This window comes from Dama dama, chromosome 5 (assembly GCF_033118175.1).
Source record: "Dama dama isolate Ldn47 chromosome 5, ASM3311817v1, whole genome shotgun sequence".
In the NCBI taxonomy this organism is placed as follows: domain Eukaryota; kingdom Metazoa; phylum Chordata; class Mammalia; order Artiodactyla; family Cervidae; genus Dama; species Dama dama.
The window spans coordinates 94050449-94064433 of record NC_083685.1 but is presented as its reverse complement, the minus strand read 5'-3'; the positions used below and the strand labels follow the sequence as shown (position 1 = coordinate 94064433).

At 41.2% G+C, this 13985-nt stretch overlaps 2 protein-coding genes across 2 annotated transcripts in view; one reads left to right on the top strand and one right to left on the bottom strand.

Annotated features, from left to right (window-relative positions):
* LOC133055933 (olfactory receptor 1L4) overlaps positions 1 to 13985 on the bottom strand; it is a 192585-nt gene that overhangs the window by 114748 nt on the left and 63852 nt on the right. The window lies entirely within an intron of this gene.
* LOC133057955 (olfactory receptor 1A1-like) lies at positions 6778 to 7716 on the top strand. The gene has a single exon (XM_061145067.1). The coding sequence runs from the start codon at positions 6778 to 6780 to the stop codon at positions 7714 to 7716; it is 939 nt and encodes a 312-aa protein (XP_061001050.1).

Below are 13985 nucleotides of genomic sequence, written 5' to 3'. Positions count from 1 at the left end.
GGTTCAGTGGTAAAGAATCTGCCTGCAATGCAGGAGACCGAGGTTCCATACCTGGGTCAGGAAGATTCCCCGGGGGAGAAAATGACAACCCACTGCAGTATTCTTGCCTGAGAAATCCCATGGACAGAGAAGCCTGGTGGGCTACAGTCTACAGACTCGCAAAGAGTCAGGCACGACTTAGCAACCGAACAACAAACAACAGGCAGATGAGGATTCAAACCAGTTTTCCTCATGACCAGTACATTCCCCTGGCTAAGCTGACCCACAGAGGAGACATAAAATAATAAGGATAGATATACAGGCAAGTCAGAATGTGTGCACTGGCAGAAGACTTGGCTAGAATTTTTACAATTAGAGAGGGCACTCCGGACATAGCGCTAGTTGAACGATAGGACAGAAATGGGAAATATGGGCTCACATAGAAGTTACGAACTTTAAAGCAGTGAAGTGATTCTTTTAGTCTCAGTGACTATCCTTACACCATCGCTCAGTCCATCTAAATATATCTGGTGTCACTGAAGAGGATGCCAAGGAAATCCACAAGGAGAGAACGCTAGTAACATAAAACACAGCTGTCACACGCATTTTTATCTCTGGCTTCCCAGGAAGTCATGTAAATTGTTCAGGGATGTGACACTGGGCCATGGACCAGGGTAAAAAAATAAAAGTAGAAGAAGTATTTCTTCTCTAAAATCACGCTTTCCTTAAAGAGAAGGGGACCAAGATGGTATCACTCACAGACACACCAAATCTATACCTATTAATACAAACAGCAATTCCTTCTGAAGAGATGAGGGCTGATTGAGCGGCTTTTGCACACAGGAGGACCACCCAGCAATGGGTAGGAAAGGGATTTCCCTGGCAGTCCAGTAGTTAGGACTTCGCCTTCCAAAGCAGGGAGTTCGGGTTCCACCCCTGCTCAGGGAGCTAAAGCCCACATGGCCCACAACCAAAAAAAAAAAAAAAAAGCATAGAACAGAAGCAATACTATAGAAAATTCAATAGAGATTTTTTAAATGGTTCATTTCAAAAAAATCTTAAAAAATAAAGGAATGGGGAGCTTCCCTGGTGGCCCAGTGGTTAAGAATCCGCCTGCCAATGCAGGGGACAAGGGTTTGATCTCTGGCCTGAGAAGATTCCACATGTCCTGGGACAACTGAACCCATGTGTCACAACCACTGAGCACATGCTCTAGAGTCTGAGAGCCACAACTACTGAGCCCACCTGTCACAACTAGTGAAGCCCACGCACCCTAGAGCCTGTGCTCTGCAACAAGAGAAGCCATGAGAAGCCCGCAGACTGCAACAAAGAGTAACCCCTGCATGCCGCAACTAGTGAAAGCCCGTGAGCAGCAATAGATTCAGCACAGCCAAAAATCAAAATACATAAATCTTTTAAAAATAAAGAAATGGGTAGGAAAGATGGAGACGTGGTATCCACAGGAACCCCAACCCCTATGCAACACCTACAGAAGGGAGGGATGTTACTGAGGAGCCTGAGCACAGACTCACCTGTCCCAGGACACAGTGAAAAAGCAGCAGTTTAAGGTGTGTTTAGATTACCCTGGGGGCTTCCCTGGGGGCTCAGTTGGTAAGGAATCCACCTGCAATGCAGGAGACCCAGGTTTGATCCCTGGGTGGGGAAGATCCCCTAAAATAAGGAAGAAATGGCAAACCAATCCAGTATTCTTGCCTGGAAAATTCCATGGACAAAGGAGCCTGGTAGGCTATATAGTCCATGGGGTCACAAGGAGTCAGACACGACTTAGTGACTAAACCACCACTACCATTCTACATGGGAAGAAGGTTTTTTTAAAATATAAATTTCTACTCTTTTCTTAGATAGAGTTCTAGAGAAAGATGAAATAGAATTATATTATGTTTCACACTTAACACCAGAAAGATTTCTGTGTAGGCTAGAAGTAAGACAGGAGTGTAATTGTACCATAATCTTTTTTTTTTTTTTTGCTACTAATTACTTTTTTTTTATTTATTTTTTTTCCTTTGGACGTCCGTATTTTATTTTTTTTATCAAGTGTGAAACAGATGGCCAGTCCAGGTAGGATGCATGAGACAAGTGCTCGGGGCTGGTGCACTGGGATGACCTGGAGTGATGGGATGGGGAGTGAGGTGGGAGGGGGGTTCAGGACGGGGAACACATGTAAATCCATGGCTGATTCATGTCAATGCATGGCAAAAACCACTACAATATTGTAATTAGCCTCCAACTAATTTAAAAAAAAGTGATTGTACCATAATCTTTACCGCTCCCAAGGGCTGGTTCCATTTTGTGTTGAGGCAGAGAACAGGGGCCCACTTTCCAACAAAGAGGCCAGAATAGGTCAACCCAGGGCTTTGACCCTGGAGACATACTCTGGGACGATGTAGCCCATCCTTTTTCTAGGGAAGAACTCTGAGATCAATTACTCCTGAGAAGCTCTGTGTCCCATTAGGGCACAGCTGTAGGAGCACGCAAGGAGTCTCCACAATTACTCTGACTGGTTGGAATGAAGGTCTGAGAGAGTCATGTTTCAGGAGACTGTATAACCTGCTGCATAATTCCAAACGTTCTCATTGCTGTGACCACCTTGCTCCCTTACAGAGGAAGCTAGAATCCTCATCTCCAGTATCCATCCAAGACAGCTCTTCCCACCCCTTCTGCTCTACAATTAGGAAACCTGGGGTCCTTCTTTCCAAACCAACCCAGTTCTATCTCCTTTCCCACAGAAAGAGAGGACCAACTCTGCCAAGCTTCTATCAGCACTTTCTCCAGCACAGCTACTGCCCAGGAGGAATCTGCTAGAACTGGTGGCTGTAAAATTCCCTTTTGTGGAAGAGGCAAGAAGGCCACAAGACCAGGACCCTTTTTGAACATTATCTGAGCTGACGTCCCAGGTAGGGGCTTTGGCTATTGGAGAAGTGACTCTCTATCACAGTGACAGCATGAGATAGATAACCTGCAACTGCACTACATGTATTATCTCCTTTGAGTCTCATAAAACCCTCAAGAGGTAAGTAGAATTATTATATGCTTTTATCAGATGAAAACAATAACTAACTGAATCACCTAAAGTCAAATAGAGATGGTAGCAAAACTAGGACTCAAGAAGCAAAGTCCTCAAGATCTGATGGGTGTGTGTGAGAGAGACAGACAGACAGACAGAGAGAACATGCTTCCCTTCTGATAATACTTCTCCTTGGGCTTTCTCTAAAAAAAAAAAAAAAAACAGGACGAGATGGAGTAGCTCTGATTTGGTTGTCTCAGTCTTAAACTGTCCACTTTCTAAAGTAATATTGTTTGTGTGTGCACATACTAGCAGTCACACAAGTGCATTATTTTAGAAAAGCGCTAAGGACGGCACTCCTTTCACCCCCACATTCAATGGTGCACGCTAAGAAGCTCCTCCAGGAAGCTGTGTTATTTCATTGTCAAAGCACTGATGCACCAACCTATCGGGGAGTCTCAGAGCACTCAGAGGATTCCTTTGGGTATGTTTCCTGCCTCATACGACAAGGGGAAGCATTTGGCTTCCTCTATCCTCAGCATCACCACACTCATGCCACGGATACCACAGAGCCTCAACACTTTCCATGAAAGTGGATTTTAACAGGCAGCATTTCCTGGGACTCTGGCTTAACTCCAGGGAACTCGAGGTTCTTACTCTGCCTGTAGCTTCATGCTGATCCCTACCTGCCCCCTTTCTCCCATCCCCGGCTCCTCTCTGTGGGGGCATATGCTTTTTTACCTCTTTCTCTCGGGGGTCTGCAGAAATCATTTCTCCCCATGAAGACACTGACATCCACCACTAAGGATCTCTATCATCCATCCCTGTGCTCAGGAATCTCTCTGCTCTTGTTCCATTTCTTTGGTTCCTGTGTTGATTATACCAACCTCTTCTTTTCTGGTGCTAGTCTTAGATTCTTTCATTATTCACCTTTTTTATTGCCTTGTGGTTGTTCTTGCACAAGATAAGCATTCAAAACACTGCCTTATGAATCAGTCAATTAAAATACATGTCCAAATTTCTCTGTTTACATTAAATAAAAGGTTGCATAACTGTATTATCAGAAAAGGTTAATTTTACTCACATCCACTATATTATCTTTGTATATAATGAATAAAGTACAAATCGCCTGTGTTGGTCAAAACTCCCCACAGTATAACCCCAAATTTCTTTTCCTGATTGAATTCTTCTTATTCCCCTGCCTGAACTCTCAGCTTCTGATAAAGATATACAACATGTGGTTCTGCCTGAAGGTACCCTTCACTGTCTAAACAACTTGCCCTTGAGATTTTTTCCATGATAAGAAACTTAGACTTCATCTATTAGGTGATATGTAGAAAATGATAGTTTTAAAGAGATAGACACAATCACACTTCTATTTTATAATATAATTGTGAGTTCAATAAGCAGCCATCTCTATAAATAAGCCTAGATGAGCATTGTATTTGGCCCTGGGTCCCCATTCCCAGGGTAAATAACTTCCATTTATTTTTAGCCTCTTCACAAGGAACATTCTATCTCCTACTTTCACTGAAAAATAGATTTGAACCACCCCACCAACTTCATGACTATACTCTAGACCCAATGATCATCCAACCTATGAAATCTATATTTTAAGTTAAATTTACTTATTATTAAGTTATTAAAACATCATAATGACAAAGGGTATAACATCAAAAAAACTTATCATCTAGATTTAACAAAAATAAGATTTGGTCAAATTTGCTCCAAATTTTTTTGGAATATAGTTGATTTACAGTATTGTGCTAACTTCAGGTGTACTGCAAAGTGATCCTGCTGGCTTCAAATTTTTTAAAGAAATAAATATTAGATACATTCAAAACTCCATTTATTTGCATCTCAAATCTCAATTTTCTCCTTATCATTCCAGCAATAACTGTAATTCTAGAGTTGATAATATACTCCCATTCAGAATTTATACTTATAAATTATAATGTATCAGATAGAAAATGATGGTTGTCAAAACTAAAGCACTGAGTCTCTATGTCTGCTCTGCAAATAAGTTCATCTGTACTATTTTTCTAGATTCCACATATAAGCGATATTACACTATATAAAGAACAAACAATGGAAACCAATGGGGGAAGGAGAGATGGGGTAAACTGGGAGACTAGGATTGATATATACACACTACTGTGTATAAAATAGGTAATTAATGAAACCTACTATACAGCACAGGGAAATCTACTCAGTGCTCCTTGGCAATCGAAATGGGAAGGAAATCTAAAAAAAGAGGCAATATATGTATCGTATAACTGATTGACTTTGATGTACAGAAGAACCTAAAACATCCTAAAGCAATTATACCCCAGTTAAAAATTAATTTAAAAAACTAAAGCACAGAGACAATAAATAGAAAAGTTGGGTTATAGACCAATTATTTGAAATTAAATCAACAAGATCGGATGTAGAGGTTAAGGGAAAACTGGATGAGTATGCCCAGGAGTACACCACATGTGGGAAGCCCATATAATAAACCTGGGTATAATTCAAGAAATACTGAGTGTAAACTTATAGGTACACAAAATGAACACTATTCCACAAGGGTCTCTCTGGAAGAGATAAAAATAAAGAAGGCTTTCCTTTTCAAAAAACCTTGCAAACTATTTAGGTTGTATATGCAGTGTGTAGGGATTCTTAGACATATTACAGTACAACAAATGTGGAAAAAAAGGGAAGAGAGATCAAGTGTACAGATGTTGATCAGACAGCCTACTAAGCAGTAGCTGAAGCCACAATGGGGTTGAATGAGTCACCAAAAGAAATAACAAAAGGGAGGCAAAACAAAGTGTTGCACTTATATATAATTAAAGGTTTGGAAAAGAGGTAAAACCTACCAAGAGGTAGTAGAAAACATACACTTCAAAAATGGAACACCTGAGGAGGGATTTTACTAGGCTTGCTTTGCTAGGACCTATTCCCAGTTGTCTTTCTGATCTGCATATGCGTGCTCAGTCGTTCAGTCGTGTCTGACTGTTTGCAACCCCATGAACTGCAGTCCACCAGGCGCCTCTGTCCATGGAATTCTCCAAGCAAGAATATTGGAGTGGGTTGCCATTTCCTACTCCAGGGGATCTTCTCCACCCAGGGATTGAAACTGCGTCTCCTGCATCTCCTGAATCGGCAGGTGAATTCTTTACCACTGAGTCACCTGGGAAGCCCATCTTTTGATTTACAACCTTCTAACACCAGTGCAGACACCTGATACCACCAGGGCTCTGGGATCAGTTAATGGAACAGTTTCTGATTATTCAGGATGCTCCATGTACAACACATTCTTTGTACTGAAGTTCTTTCTTCAAATACTCTAAAATGCTGTCCTTTTCCCATCATGTACAATAATCCTGTGACATTTAGGATTCTCCATGAAGTTAAAAGGTCCCTAAGAGCAGACACTATGTCATATATGTCAAGTAAATAAACAGACAACCATATTTTCGACAGGTTCATGGTTTTTCTACAAGGCCTTACAAAGTATCTAGCACACACAAATTGAAATTTAATTGTTAAATAATTAAATCAAAGGTTTTTAATTAGGCAGATGGGCATCACTGATCTTCTTAGCATGTGTCAAAGGCTCTCTGACAATTAGATAGATGAAAAGGGATCATTTTCCCCAAATATTAATTATCTCTGAATTTAGCATACAGAGTATAACATCAGGCAATCCAATGTGGTGAATAAAGAGATATTAGACACAGTACTTCACTAAAAATTCTGGTTTCTTCTCTTCCCTTGCTAACAAAGGAGCTATGAGAGAAGAAAACCATTCCTCTGTTCTGGATTTCTTCCTCCTAGGAGTTAGTAGTCATCAGGAACAGGAAGACTTCTTCTTCGTCCTTTTCTTGTTCATTTACCCCATCACACTGATTGGAAACCTGCTCATCACCTTGGCCATTCACTTCGATATTCGCCTCCACAACCCCATGTATTTTCTCCTTGCCAACCTCTCCTTTGTTGACATCTTCTTCTCCTCTGTAACCATCCCTAAGGCGCTGGCCAACCACCTCCTGGGCACCAAAGCCATCTCCCTTGGAGGATGCCTAACACAGATGTATTTCATGATTGCCTTGGCTAACACAGATAGTTACATCCTGGCTGCAATGGCCTATGATCGAGCTGTGGCCATCACCCACCCACTTCATTACACAACAATTATGAGCCCACGGACCTGTGTCCTGCTAGTCATCGGGTCTTGGGTGGTTGGAAATGGCAATGCCCTCCCCCACACTCTGCTCACAGCTAGCCTGTCCTTCTGTGGAAACCAGGAAGTGGCCAACTTCTACTGTGACATTGCCTCTTTGCTCAAGCTGTCCTGTTCTGACATCCACTTTAACGTGAAGATGATGTACCTGGGAGTTGGTGTCTTCTCTATGCCATTACTATGTATTGTCATCTCTTATGTTTGGGTCTTTTCCACAGTCTTACGGGTTCCATCCACCAAAGCTGTGCTCAAAGCCTTATCCACCTGTGGTTCCCACCTCACAGTTGTTTCTCTATATTATGGGACAGTCATGGGCATGTATTTCCGCCCTCTGACTAACTACAGCCTAAAGGATGCTGTGATAACCGTGATGTATATCGCAGTGACCCCAATGTTAAATCCTTTCATCTATACTCTGAGAAATAGGGTCATGAAAGCTGCCCTGGGGAAACTCTTCAGCAAGGGAACGCCCTCACATCCAACATGAGCTCATACACTGAAGACTGCAGTCACCAGTTAGGGTATACCTGGAGACCCATCCCCAACATCATCCCCTCCAAAAAGCTGCCTAGATCTTTCCTTCTGGAAATTCCTCCCCTCAGAAATCTTGTAACAGTTATGAACCACATTACTCAAATCACCACTTTGTACATTTCATTTTGTTTTGGCAGGAATATTGGGCTCATGTCCCAATTAAACAACTGACCGTGAGAGGAAAAGTGAGAAAGACTGAGGTTCAGCCTCTACATCCACATGTAAAGAATAATAATACCTGCCCAGTCACTGTCATAAGCTGCAAGGATCACTATGGTTCAGACTATGAAGGCTATAAATCACTATTCAAATGTCATTAGATTTTTTAAATAATTATGCTAATTATTAGATTACTACATCTAATCACCTCTACTCTTTGCAAGCCTCTTAAGGCAGGAGCTGTCTTAACGTATCACCATACCTTTCACAGTCTTGGTCATATAAAGTGCATCCAATGAATACTGGTGGAAAGCAAAATATATGAAGCTATTAGTCTCTAAACTGTAATATAATCATGATTATATGTAATCTTAGTGGATAATACATCCACTATGTACCTCAAGTGTCAAAAAGGACTCACTCTGGGAACAGAAATCATAACAGGTATGTTTAAATAAGAAGACTTACCTCCCACAAAATGGTTGACATCACTTTGATGTGGAATCTAAAAAAATGGTACAAATGAACTTATTTACAAAACAGAACTAGAGTCACGGATGTAGAAAACAAACATAGTTAACAGAGGATAAGGAAGGAGGGATAAACTGGGAGATTGGACTGGCATATACATACTACTACATATATAATAGATAACCAGGGGCTCCCCTGTGGTTCAGTGGTAAAGAATCCACTTGCCAATGCAGGAGATATGGGTTTAATCCCTGACCCCGGAAGATCTCACATGCTGCAGAACAGCTAAACCAGTATGCCATAACTATTGAGCCTGTGCTCTAGGGCCCGGAAGCTGCACTATTGAGCCCACACACCACAACTACCGAAGACTGAGTGCTCTAGAGCTCTGCAACAAGAGAAGCCACTGCAATGAGAAGCCCACACACCGAGACTGGAGCGTTACATGCGCTGCAACCAGAACAAAGCCCTCACAGAAACAAAAGACCCAGCACAATCAAGGAAATAATTTTTTAAAAAAACGGCTAACTATGAAGAACCTATTGTATAGCACAGTGAACTCTAGTCAGTACTCTATAATGGCCTATATAGAAAAAGAATCTTAAAAAAAACAAAAAAAGAGTATGTATTTTGCTGAAACTAATACAACATTGTAAATCAACTATACTCCAATAAAAAGTTAAATTAAAAATGAATAGCAAGTTTACCAATACAGTATACTAATGCATATATATGGAATTTAGAAAGATGTTAACGATAACCCTATATGAAAGACAGAAAAAGAGAAACAGATGTATAGAACAGACTTTTGGACTCTATGGGAGAAGGCGAGGGTGGGATGATCTGAGAGAACAGCATCGAAACATGTATATTATCAAGTGTGAAACATATCACCAGTCCAGGTTGGATGCATGAGACAAGTGCTTGGGGCTGGTGCACTGGGATGACCCAGGGGATGGGATGGGGAGGGAGGCGGGAGGAGGGATCAGGATGGGGAACACATGTAAATCCATGGCTGATTCATGTCAATGTATGGCAAAAACCACTACAATATTGTAAAGTAATTAGCCTTCAATTAATAAAAATAAAAAGTGGTTTGGAAATTAACATGCCTCATAAAAAAATAAAATAAAATAAAAAAGAAGATTTAATACAGGGAATTAGATTGTTGTTGTTCAGTTGCTAAGTCGTGTCTGACTCTTTGCAACCCCATAAACTGCAGCACACCAGTCCTCCCTGTCCCTCATTATCTCCTGGAGTTTGCCCAAGTTCATTATCATTTACTTTTCACTTTCATGCATTGGAGAAGGAAATGGCAACCCACTCCAGTATTCTTGCCTGGAGAATCCCAGGGACTGGGGAGCCTGGTGGGCTGCCGTCTATGGGGTCGCACAGAGTCGGACACGACTGAAGCGACTTAGCAGCAGCAGCAACAGCATTTCCATTTAGTCAGTGATCCTATCCAACCATCTCATCTTCTGCTGCTCTCTTCTCCTTTTGCCCTCAATCTTTCCCAGCATTAAAGTCTTTCTCCATGAGTCGGCTGTTTGCACCAGGTGACCAAGATATTGGAGCTTCTGCTTCAGCATTAGTCCTTCCAATGAGTATTCAGGGTTGATTTCGTTTAGGATTGACTGGTTTGATCTCTTTGCAGTCCAAGGGACTCTCAAGAGTCTTCTCCAATGCCACAGTCCAAAAGCATCAATTCTTTGGCACTCAGCCTTCTTTATGGTCCAACTATCACATCCGTACACCACTACTGCAATTAGATATATAGTATTAATATATTAGTATATCCTAAAAGAGACTAAAGATGAAAAAAGAAAATGCTGAGCTAGCCCAGAGTAAAAACTGCAAGAAGTTACAATATCTCAAGGGAGTAAAAGGCAAAAGGTGGTGTAACCAGAACATTGGAGCTCAGAAGAAGGAAGACCACATATCTAATGTTCATATCTCCAAGGAGAGCTGTCAAATAATCCACCTGGAGAGATTAAGACAATTTCTGGATTGTCCTGAATACTGCTCATTTATTTTCTGAAATGTTGTCAATTCTGCCTAAAATGCCAAGTACAATCATGCAGTGTTCCTTATTCACGTCTGTTTGCTGTTTCTATGTCAATTTCATTTTCATCTAAATTTATTTGTCTCATACTCTCTTATTTTAAAGGTCTTAAAAATATTTTAAAGTTTAAAAAATCTTTTTTTTGTTCCCTTCTTTAAAGAACTTTCTAATACAATTTTTCATCCAAGTACTTAAGATGTTTTTCCTCTTCTGTTATTCTGCAAATATATTGCATAGATCATTCTTTAGTATCTTTAGAAAGATTTAACAAAGCTTGGGATTTTATAACAGACAGTACATTTTAGCCTCTGCGACAATCCACAAGATTTTCTCTTTAGCACATGGGAGGTAAGAGATTCCTTTTATAAGCTAAGGAAAGTTGCAGCCACTTTACATAGAAACAGTTGAATGTTTGAGGTTAAAGCATGGTTTTCTTCATAGTTCTCTCTGATGCCATTACACAATTCCTTGCCCATAGTGAGCCCTCAGAAAATAAAAAGTGGAATTAGTAAGATATTTTGAAAAGGACATAAAAAGAAAAAGTGTGATTACTAGGATGAAATGTTATATTATTAGATGTTATATTATCCATGTCTGTGAAGCCCAAGTCCTAGACAGTGGACTGTGATCTGAGTAACAGTAATAACACAGCAAATATAATGGTATAACCTGAAACAACTCCAAGGGAAAATGTAATTCAGCATATGTTTCAAGATCGGTAGAATCTGAAGATTTTGGAGAGTCATCCAACAGTTACATGGCTAGTAGTAAAAGAGGTAGTTGATAGGTGGTATTACAGGAGGAAAAAAGTGGCACAGAGATAATAAAATAACAGCTAAAATTTGCTAAGTGCTAACTATATACCAGGCTCTGGTTTAAGGACTTTTCAGATATCAGTTCATGTGATCCTCATAACAAATTTCTGAGAATGTTGCTGCTGTTGCTTTGTTATTCCAATTATACAGATGAGTGCATGCGTGCTAAGTCGTTTCAGTTGCATCCGACTCTTTGCAACCCCATGGACTGTAGCCCTCCAGGTTCCTCTGTTCATGGAATTCTTTAGGCAAGAATACTGGAGTGGGTTGCCATGCCTTTCTCTAGATCTTCCCAACTCAGGGATCAAACCCATGTCTCTTATATCTCCTGTATTGTCAGGCAGATTCTTTACCACAGTGCCACTTGGGAAGCCCCACAGAAATGAGTAAGTACATTTAATAACTATGCAAAGTTACTTATAGCCCGAAAGAGGCAGAGCCTGGACTGAAACCCAGTCAGAGCTCACGGCCTTCACCATGGTCCTCTATAGACCACTCACTACTACAGAAGGGGCTAAATCATAGCATAATGACCAGTAATTAGGGCTGTTAAAAAGGTGAGACATACATGAGGTGGACTAGATAACATCTGGAACCTTTTCTTCTCTAAGAATCTAAAACATTCAGAGACTTACTATCAAAGCACAAGAAAAAAGAAAGTTTAATTTCCCTCATAGCCTCCCCTAAGACAAATCACAGATAAAAGGTGAAATATAATTACTCTTCTTTGCACATTTAACACCAGAAAGGCTTCAGTATAGCCTAGGATAAAGCCCGGGAGTTCAATTTCACCACACTTCTCGTATCCCAAGGGATGGTTCCAGTTTGTGCTAAAGCAGAGGACAAGGGTCCATATTTCAACAGAGGTCAGAATAGGTGAGCTCAAGGCCTGGACCCTGGAGACACACTCTCTGGGAAACTGTTGCCCATCATTCCTTCTAGAAAATAACTCTGACAAAATTACTCGTGAGAACGACTGTATCCCCTCAAGGCACAGCATGTAATGAGTCTCAACAATTACTCTGACTTTGGCCCGAATTAAAACATAGGAGAGTCATGTTTCAAGAGACTTTATAACCTAGTGAACCACTCACAGTTTTCTCTATCATATGACCCATCCTGCTTCCTTGAGGAGGAAACTAGAGTCCTCATCTTTAGCCCTCATCCAGGCCAACTCCTTCTGGCTCTTCTGCTCCACAGTGGGAAAACTCAGGGCTCCTCTTTCCAAATCATTCCAGTCCTGTGTCTTCTGCCTCAGAAACACAGGACCAGAGACCATCCTCTAGGACTACTACTAACACATTCTCCAGCATGCCTGCCTCCAGAAAGGAAAGCTAACAGGTACTGACTGGACCAGCTGCCTGTAAACTCTCCATTCATGGAAGAGGAGTGAAGGCCACAGGACTAAGTCCCTTTCGGAAGCATCTGAGCTGACTCCCCAGGTAGAAGCTGTGGATGTTGGAGAAGAAACTTTTTACAACAGGAATGCCGGTGCTGCTGCTAAGTCTCTTCAGTCGTGTCTGACTCTGTGCGACCCCATAGATGGCAGCCCACCAGGCTCCGCCGTCCCTGGGATACCAGGGGATTAAATAGCCAGTAACTGCACTACATGCATAATCTCCGTTGACCCTCACAACACCAGGAGAGGTAAGCAGAATTATGGTCATTTTACTAAATGAAAAAGATGGGTGAATTGAATTGTCTTCACAGATGTAGAGACAAAACAAGGACCCAAACCTTGGCCTGAATTCAGAACCCAAGGTCTCCTGATCGAATAAACAGAAAAAGATAAGGGAGGAGAGAGGAAAGAGGGGGGACAGAGAGGAGAGAGGGAGAGAGACACTCCCCTTCTGACAATGGTTATGCTTGGGCTCTTATCCATGAAAACCGGGTGAGGAAGGGGTAGTTTTGAATTGGTTATGCCATTCCTCAGCTACTTCCTGAAATAATACTCTGTGTGTGTATATATTCATGCATGCAGATGAACTCACAAAAGCCTGTTGCCTCAGAGAGAAGCTACAAACCTTGCACTCCCATATTCAACAGTGCATGTTAACAGACCCCTTAAGAAAAATAAGTTATTTCTCTGACAAAGCAACAATAGGTCAAAGCACTTAAGAGGGCATTTCTTTCAGTGAACTACTACCCCTGATGCCACAGGGAAGAATTCGGCTTCTTCTGAAAAACTGCCTTCAGCATCTTCACATTCATGAGACAAGTATCTTAGAACATAAACACTTTCCAGGAAAATGGATTTCAGCAGCCCAGCATTTCCTGGAACTCTGACTCAGGGTCTCTGTTCATAGCGTTCATGCTGATGCATCTCCTGGCTCCTCTCCTGGGGACATATGGTTCTTTTACTTCTCCCTTCAAGATTTCAGCAGAAATCATCTCTCTCTGTGATCTGCGATGGCACCTTAGCATCGAAGTCAGTCTTTTATATTGAATACATGGATGAAATTCTTATACATTTTGCAATTTTTCCACATGTCTAACAAAGTAGCACATGCAATGTAAAAATCAGTATTTATTAACTGATTAAATCCTAGATGTTGGGTGACGACAGTTCTGGGGTGGAGGAGGATGGGCACCTCTGATTCACAGACTGTTCAGTTTTTATTCATGACTGTCCAGGGGTAATTCTTGATTAGTCCTACTAATCAATAAAGATATTTCCCCCAAAATATTGGTTATCTCCAGATTTAGTTAACTAAG

Bases quoted from the DNA above. Each gene is read 5' to 3' on its own strand.
- LOC133057955 (XM_061145067.1), top strand. From the start codon at position 6,778: ATGAGAGAAGAAAACCATTCCTCTGTTCTGGATTTCTTCCTCCTAGGA.